We start from the raw sequence: 9,499 nt of genomic DNA on the forward strand, positions 1-9,499 counted from the left end.
AAATAATCTGTGCACATTTCATTTCACAAGATTGTTTGCAGATTTCCAGTCATCTCTAACATTCTTTGAACATTTTGTCTAAAATCAAACATCTGCCAGGTGAAAAGTAGCTCATGCCTGTAATCTACATAGCTAAGGAGGCTGAGATCAGAGGATCAGGATTTGAAGCCAGCAGATAAGTCTGTGAGATTTTTTTTTTTTTTGCCAGTCGTGGGGCCTGAACTCTGAGCCTGGGCACTGTCCCTCAGCTCTTCAGCTCAAGGCTAGCCACACCTGAGCCACAGTGCCACTTCTTACTTTTTCTGCTTATGTGGTGCTGAGGAATTGAACCCAGGGCCTCATGCATGCAAGGCAAGCATTCTACCACTGAGCCACCTTCCCAGCCCAGATCTCCAAATTGACACCAAAAAAAGCTAGATATGGAGCTGTAGCTCAAGTGGTAGAGCACTAGATTTGAGTAAAAAAAACTCAGGGACAGCACCTAGGCCTTGAGTTGAAATCCCAGGAGTAACATGAAAAAATCAAATATATAAATAGTACACACATTTAAATGTTCCAAAACCCTATCATCAAGTTCACCTTATGACTGTCTAAATTATAATAGCTTTATAGTTCTCCTTTCAATTATAAGCATCATTAACTAAATCTCTAATTACTAAGGTCATTTCATAAAAACATTTTTCAAGTCCTCCAGAACTATAAATTTTCATGATTAGTTGTCCACTTCTGAACCTATTCATGACTTTCTCAATACTAAACTTTTGCTTCTTTATTCCTGTAAGTTTAAATAGTCATCCCTCACTATATAGCATTCACTTCGATGAATCATAATTCAAAAAAATACACAAATAGTAGTGATACCTCAACCTATTATGCGAGTTACATTCCAGAGACCCCTGCGATAGGCGAAAATCTGCAAAGCAGCAGCATTATATAGTTGTACCTTGATATATCACAGTTCACTTATTACTACTTTGCAGATGAGTGATTGCCTAGCATGCATGAAGGCCTGGGTTCGATTTCTCAGTACCACATACACAGAAAAAGCTGAAGTGGCATTGTGGCTCAAGTGGTAGAGCAATAGACTTGGGACAGTGCCCAGGCAGAAGAAAAAAAAACTAAACAAATCCTGTTCCATTGAACACATTGACTTTGAGAACCTGAAGCCCTACTATGTAATGAAACAAAATTTAACTTTATTACAAAAATATTTCAAATAAAATTTGGATTACCTGTTTTTTTTCTCTAAGGACAAGTAAGACATAAACTTGGAAATTAATGTCTTAGTCTGTTTCCTCATAGATAGTTTTTACTATTCTCTAAATCATCTTCCAACTCTTGACAATTTATAATTGTCTTTATTCACGCAATATATCATGTATTCCACAAAAAACATTTTAGCAATTTCTCAGAACTTATGAATTATAGTTTTAAATCTGTGATTACCCATACACCAAAGGAAAATCCAGTTAAGTGTGAAATTTTCCTATCAAAACAAAGTTCAAATAAGCAAAACTTTCATTGGGAGTAATTAGAATAAGTAAGCAATGATAAAGTGGAAAGCTTGTAGCATGGTAGAAATGAGCACAGAACTGAGTCAAGGACCTATTTCTAGTGACATTTCTCCCAAAAGCTGTTATTAGGCAAACTGTAAACTGTGGTCTCATTAGTAAACTGAAAACCATTAAACTAAACTAATCTTGATGATCCTTACCAAATTAAACTGATTTTACAGTGTCCTTAGATTTAAAAGTTTACAGTTAAGTTTCAAAAGACCTAGGATTTCAAAGCTTTTCAGTCTCGTTTGAGTAGACTCATTTCGGGTTCTCTATGGTTACCCATTCATACCATAAGCAAAGACTGACTTACCAACATAAACTAGATAAAAATTTTACTCAAATAAGAAAATGTTTAAAGATCCAAGTAAACACTAAGGCTCTATCTGGATCTGAATAAAACTTTTTTTTAACACTAGATCACATTAATACACAATAGTTAGGATTACGGTCCTATGAAATCCCAACTATGTAGAAGTGAATTTATCAATTTTAAGATTCTTAGCAAAATTTTATCCAGGCTGGCTTCTATTACCCAGGACACTGGGCCACCACCTTCTACCATTAGCAAAAACTTTAATATTAGCCACGTAAAACACAATCCCAAAAATCTACAAAACCATTATGTAATGTATCCTAAGTAAAATGATAGAAACAGGTTAACATTTTGAGAAAACAATGAGTAGATCTCCAGAGTGAACAGGATTTTTGTTTAAGTTTTTAAGACAGGTGTCACCATGTATCCCAGGATGGCCTAGTACTTGGCACTATCACTCTATTCCTTGAATGCTAGAATTACAGTATACACCACTACACTAGGCTCAGAATGTTATTTTTGTATATGTAAGCTTTCTACTACAGAACTATGACCTTCAAGTATAATCCAATTTAAAGTTACTGAAAGCACAGACCTTAATAAAAAAGGATTTTAAATGTACCCATTTTGACTTGGATACATTTGATCTACATGAGTTTTACAACCATATATTTAAGCCATTATACACATTTTTATTATTTATTTGTAAAACTTTTTATATAAACACAGCAACATCCAATTTTCTGATACAGTAAATATTTCATTATCACTACGATAGAACATTCTTAAAAAATAACAGCAAATTCTACTGATTATGTGTGCTGGTCCTGGGAATTTAACTCAGGGCCTGGGCACGGTTCCTGAAGGGTTTTTATTGGATCAAGGCTAGCACTGTACCAATTGAGCCTCAGCTTCAATTCTAGCTTTCTGATAGTTAATTGAAGAATCTTATCGACATTCCTACCAGAACTGGATTTGAACTACAATCCCAACATCTCAATCTCTTGAGTAGCTAGGATTATAGGCGTGCACCACTGGTACCCAGACAATTACACACTATTTGATTTAGACTTTTCTACTCTTTAAAGTTTTGACATTAGCTAAGGTTATTTTGTCACATTCTGTTTATATTTTAGAACTTAAAAAGTGTAGATATCCACTCTTTTTCAAGATGAAAGTAATTTCTCTGAATATAATGTGTCAACAAATTTTGGTCATCATTTTACTATTAAACAATTACTAAGCTCTTTTACTTCATCATTGTTGTTTGGGAAAAAAAATTTGGTTCTCTGAATCATGAAGTTAAAGATGCTCTCATGCAAAAGTAATGTTACTGTTTTATACTCTAAAGAATATCAAACTTCATTTATAATTGTTGACATTTTCCTACATTTTTTAGACAGTCTGGCCATGTAGCCCAAGCTGTCTTTGAACTCATGATCCTCCTGCTTCAGCCTCTCAAGAGCTAGAATTACAGGTGTACATCATCATACCTTGCTCATTTCAAAAAGTACTTCCAAATCCATTTGAGATTCTAGGACAAAACAATGAAGGCTCACTACATATTAAAGATTTAGGAAAATCTACATTTATGAACTTCAAATAAGATTTGGACCCAAATGTAAATTTATGCCATAAAATTGCCTATACATTCAATGGGTGTATGTAGTATATATTATTCTGTATGTGTCTATTTTGAATTGATCACATTTAATGGATTATATTTAGGGGTATTTTTTAACTGTTAAAAGTTTAATGTTTATTTTTGTAATCCAACAACTTTATCCAAAAATGCAGAAAATTTTTCTGGCTGTCCAGGAGGATAATATTTCAGTGTTGATAAGTCCATTGACTGTAACAGCCCAGGAAGCATGCTAAAACAAAAGAAGAAAAATATTAGGTAACATGGGAGAAATTTTCATTAGTTTATCTGCTGTCCACTCGATGACTGAATCTAACTTCCAAGAATACAGTGATGCTCAAACTGTAGGTATGAATTTGTATGTATTCTTAGTATTGTAGTATATGCATACTGAAATTAGTATAACAATAGTGGAGATTACAAGACCATGAATGAAGATTGGGAAATACTTTTACTGGGAATTTACTATCATAACTTCAGATATAATTAAGCAATGTATGTTCACCCTACATGTTGGAAATAAGATTATAAGTTACAACACAAAACTAGTACCTCAGACATATGTTTGAACCAGTCTCTTAAATTAGGACAGCCTAGTCTTGGGGAAAATAAATGATTTACCTAAAATGAAAATATAAACAATTTTGCTTAATAGTTCATGTGCTTGATTTTTCTGATAACATATAACTTTTAAAACTGTGAGAAAGAAGAAACTAGTGACTTGTAGTTTCTTCTTCAGCCCAAGTTAAAATTTAGGACATTTTTGTGAAATAAAAATTCATTTTTATTGTACATTTAAAATCAAGGCTAATTTTAACATTGAGTGAAAACTTTTTTTAACATTGAGTGAAAACTTACCAAAAGTTATCTGGAAACACCAACTTGTATGAAGAGTTTGGAACACAAGAATATTTTCCTCTCTTTAAAAAGGTGTCAACCTTTAAATATCTCAATTACCCAAGGGCAGACATAACCAGTATCTATAGCATACATAATTTTAACTATTTAGCTTCTTTTCTGACCCAAAGTACTTCAAGACTGCATTCCCTCACTTCCATCATATTCCTCTCATAATGGAGTTGAGTTGGAACTCATGTCTTTATTCTTGCTCAACTTGAGTGCTTGACTGGTGCTTGAGACACCTCTAGCTTGGCTTTTTTGTTAGTGATTTTGTACAGCCTTATTTTTTTTGTCTGGGCTGACCCTTGAACTTCAGTCACTTGGATCTCAGCTGCCCGAGTGTTATAAGTTTAATCCAGTGGTACCTGGCTTATTTCTCTTTTCTTGCCAATAGGAAGTTTTGAACTAAAGAGCTCCATATTTGCTCAACTTGCTTACTCAGCTGGTAGTCTACCACTTCAACCATACCTCCAGCCAATTTCCCTCCTGAAATAGTCAATCTGTTTTCTCAATGAGTAGGAATCTTCGTTTTCTTCAGATTTCTCTATCTATATATCTATGTGTGTATGATATATCATATATATCGTATATATATCATACACACTGCTAGAAAATGATATAAAATAAGAAATTTACTCATTACCTTGCCTATGTAATTGTAACCCCTCTGTAAGGTATTTTCACAATTAAAAAAAGAAAATGATACAAAATAGGTGTTCAATAGATATCTAATAAGTATTTACTGATTGTCTAAGAAGCAGAAAAAATTTTAAAACCTTATGTTCTAAACTAGTTTTTACTTTATTTTAAAACAAATTTACTATAACATGAAATGCACATGTATAATTATCCTATGAAGTAAAATACCATTAGAGCATGCTAGTTTCTAAAACATCACATTAGGACAGGCTTTAAATTCAAACAAATGGCAATTGCTAACACCCTGGACCATCAGCAAGCTTGTAGAACCTCAAAGAACAAAACCCAGCCAATTTCCCTCTTACTTCTTAATGCAATGTTGTTCAATGCTTGGGTTATTCTAATGTACTTCTAGTAAAAAATATTTTTGACCATAATTCCTTTGCTTAAAATTCTCCAGTGTTTTCTCACTGAACATACTAAATCAGAACTCTCACATAAGAGATCCTCTCTCTGCCTCATAATACACTGTCCCTTATACTACTGTCACATTAACTTTCCTGCTTCCCAAGAACACCAAACTCCATGCTCATTCCTAACATAGGAGTTTTTCTTTTTTTAGGTTACAGACTGGGATTATGCTCAATGACTAGTATTCTATGTACTGAGCCACTTCCTACCCCCATAAACTTAAAGGGACTTTGAAATTCAGTTCTCTGCCTCTACAACATTCTATCATTTCCTTTTTTTACTCAGGTCTCACTTACTTTGTTTAGACTTCCCTGAGTATTCTCCTTAAGTAGTCTTCAATCCAGCTATGGTATCACTCTTTGTTTCTTTGTAGCATATTTCACCATCTGAAGTTCTATGACTAGTATTCAAGTACAGCAAGAGCATGGAGATTATTTCATATTTATCACTATTTCTCAGCTCTTAACAGTGTCTGCTACATTGTTTGGTACAACTGAGCAACACATTTAAGGATTCCATTGATTTATAAAGGCCAAACTCACAAAAAAAGAAGCAAATACTTTAAGAACCAAAAATCAAAATAAGGAACTCAAATAATAGATTCACAGAAATTTGCACATCCGGGTGAAAATATAAAGTCTCAAATTCACACGCAAAGAAATGACATATAGGAAAAAAAAGCAACACATCAAGCCAAACGTTTTATAGGAGGGAAAATCAATGTATGTCTGGGAAAAGAAATAAAAGAGACACATGGGTTAGGTAGGCGGGTAAGAACAGATGGATAAATCTAGGCAAAAAATCAAATTATCAGTCTCTACCTGCAAGTACAGTAGAAGAGATGTCCCTCTTTGTGTAGCTGCTTTGCCAATTCCAGTTGATGATTGTTCATCAACTTTTCATTTACAACTACCACAAGTGGCTTGCCTTTTTCCAGAGTCTCCAAACAGCTTCCTGCACCTACAAAAATAAAATCAAATTTGCTAATAACATATGAGCAAAAGAGCCCAGGGACAGCACACAGGCCCTGAGTTCAAGCCCCACAATCCACCAAGACAAAACAAAAGTTACTTACCAAGTCTTCTTCTTGACTGTAAAGCTGCATAACTTAGTTGAGCAAAGTATGTAAACTAGAGTACATTTTTTAGTTGTTCTTTCTCGTTAATACACTAGGTTCAGGCTATGGGTAGAGGCTTCATATTTATTAGGCAGATTCAAATTCCTGGTACTTGCAAAAAATATTTTAGAGGTACTCACAACAGTATGATTTATTGGTATGTCATACTTGTAGAGAGCTTATGAGAGCTAACATTCATCTATTAGATATTTGGAATAGGAATGAGTAGACTGTTATGTGAGATTTTTTGATATCCCATGGTAAGGTAGTTGTAAAGAACAAACACACAGCACCAAATTATCTATCCGTCACTTCCTGGCTGGACAAGCTACGTAACTGTTTTGTGTCTATTTTCTCATCTATAAAATGGAACAATACCAACATAAAGTGCACACAGAATTGTTTGGGAAGATTAACTGTGTTAATATACACAAATGCATTTAGAGTAGCTACACATTTTCAGTCACCAATCTGTAATAATGTCTTATTTCTAGTGTCTTCTTTTTAAACTAAAAACTTTTTGAAAAATAAGAAACATCCCCCCACCACACAGCATTCAAAACTGTAGGATTCTGTCAAAGAAAGTCTTATACATAAATTACAAATAATTTCCTACTTACATAGTTACATAATATTTTATTGCATTTATTTCACACCGACACAAAATGAAAATGGTGAATATGATCCACTGACAATTTCTTATGAGCAGTTCAACTGGCAGACTGAACATTCTTTATCTTTTAGGTCCAAGACTGGGACTCAAACTTGTTACCTTCCATTTTTGCTCATTGGCTAGTGCATTACCAACTGAGGCATATTTCCAATCTTTAAACATTGCTTTACATGTAAGTTCAAGTCCTAATTCAAGTTGACAATTTGTTACATATGCTATTTGAGTAAACCATTTGTCCCTCTGAATTGAGGGTCCTATTATAAAATTGGGCTAAGATAATTTCTTATTCTTATCCACCAATATGAAAATTGCATTCACAAGAGAAACATATCAATAATACTGAATGTATTATACAGTAAATGTAGTGGTATTATAAGAAGGTAAAAATATGATTTATAATCAAAGAAGAAACTCTGAGATTCAAAGAGATTCTAAGACAATTACCTGCGTGACTAATAACAAGATCTGCTAGTTGAAAGTCTTCTTTCAAGGAATCTTTATACCTGTAAACATCCAGAGTAAACGACTCAGTACTGAATGGTTTAGGTATCACTGTTCCTCTACCAATTTGGAGGATAAGTCGGCTGTAACCAAGACTCTGGATGATCTATAAAAAGAAATAAGAAAACCCGGGCCTTTGTAATTGTCGACTCTTAACAGCTGGGCCTGGCTACAGTTAACAATCAACCTTCAAAGTGGGCGTTCTGACCAGAACACCTGCGGTCATTTCAGTTTTCTAAAGTACCTCATTCCCCCTTCCCCGTCCCGGAACTGGAATTAATAGCCCTGAGGAATGTAAGGACACAGCGCAGCACTAAAAAGCAGGCAAGAGAGAACTTTGAAAGAGCCTCTGTTTTGGCCTCATAGGTTCTAAGTGCAACAACCTCAAGCCTTCAGAAGTTCCGGACCCGCCGCCAGGGACGCTGTCCCATAATGAGAGCCAGAGGTTAGGAAAGGTGAGGTTAGGGATAAGGCCGGAGGGGACCGCTGAGGTAGTTAAAAGGCCTTAGCGCGAGAGGTTTGGTGGCGACCCGCGACCTTCACCCTGACCCCAGCCACATTTACAAAAGGCGAAGCCTTAGGAAAAGTGAACAGTGGCACCGTTCTGAAGGGAAGCAAGCACAGGAAAGGAAGTGCCAGAAAGACCGAGGAGCGGCGTGTGGAAAAAGGGAAGGTACAGACCTAGAGGCCCAAGGAGCTTTAGAGCCCTGCTGGAAACAGAGACGGGTCACCAAGGGGACTGGCAACGGAGAGCGGCAACTGCCCCCCGCCCCGAATACAACAACCAGGCCAGGTTTCCAAGGCCAGCAGAAGGGCTAAAAGCTTGGAGCGACCGGCCGCCGCCCGCCTGGCCCCCTTCGCGGCTCCCCACACTCACTCGCAAGCTGTCCTGCGCCGACACACACGCTATGAGCTCGTCAAAGCTGGTGGTCCCTACGGTTACAAACACGCACTTCATCTCGTGCGTGCGTCCGTCCCAAATCGCAACGCCGGAAGCTGCGTCACGGAGGCGGTGCCAAAGCCCCGCTTAGTGAAAGAGGCGGGACTAGGCGACAGCCTCCCGGAAAGTATCGTTGTGGTCCCACGTGGTGACGATGTGGGGCTTTACCCAGATAAGGGTTTTTGTTTTGGTTTTGGTTTTTCAAAAATAGTAAAATATACAAATAAAAATCTCAAGCACATTATGTTGCCATCACTGAGTACCACATATCTTTCTTGGTTATATTTGACATACTTGGTGTTTCAAGCCACAGAACAATGCCTTGATTCACTAACACTCCAGCCTTCACCTCTCTCCCAGACCAGATAAATTCTCCTGGCAAGTACTGGACCAAAATGTATTCCCAGTTGAGACCTTGAGCAGCTACCTCTTCTCAGCTCCCTCCCTACTTCCATCTATTATTTATTTCCTACCATTTGTCCCAACATTAGTTACTTTCAAAACATCTCTAGGTTATTCTAGCATTCTTTCAGACACACTATAAATACTTCAGATTGTAAACAAGGAATGAGTGTAGCTGTGGCTAGAGGCTCCCCTTCTGCAAGTTTTTCCTAAGACATCTGTGTTGGTCTTGAGCAACCTCTTTGTATATAGCCTTTTCCCCTCTTTTTGAATGTAACACTTGGTTTTGCCATGAAAATTTGGCCTATAGGATACCACCTCTTGTGCCTACCTCAGTTCTCA

At 36.4% G+C, this 9,499-nt stretch overlaps 1 protein-coding gene across 1 annotated transcript in view; it reads right to left on the reverse strand.

Moving 5' to 3' along the window:
• The window catches only part of Alg13 (ALG13 UDP-N-acetylglucosaminyltransferase subunit), a 74,728-nt gene extending 65,933 nt beyond the window's left edge, over positions 1-8,795 (reverse strand). Inside the window, 3 exon segments of the mRNA XM_070039894.1 lie at positions 6,346-6,484; positions 7,759-7,921; positions 8,693-8,795. Coding sequence (XP_069895995.1) covers positions 6,346-6,484; positions 7,759-7,921; positions 8,693-8,773 — 383 coding nt within the window. The 5' untranslated portion in view covers positions 8,774-8,795.
• Between the last annotated feature and the right edge of the window lie 704 nt (positions 8,796-9,499).

The sequence above is a fragment of the Dipodomys merriami genome, unplaced genomic scaffold, assembly GCF_024711535.1.
Source record: "Dipodomys merriami isolate MVZ:Mamm:240054 unplaced genomic scaffold, mDipMer1.0.p SCAF_3, whole genome shotgun sequence".
In the NCBI taxonomy this organism is placed as follows: domain Eukaryota; kingdom Metazoa; phylum Chordata; class Mammalia; order Rodentia; family Heteromyidae; genus Dipodomys; species Dipodomys merriami.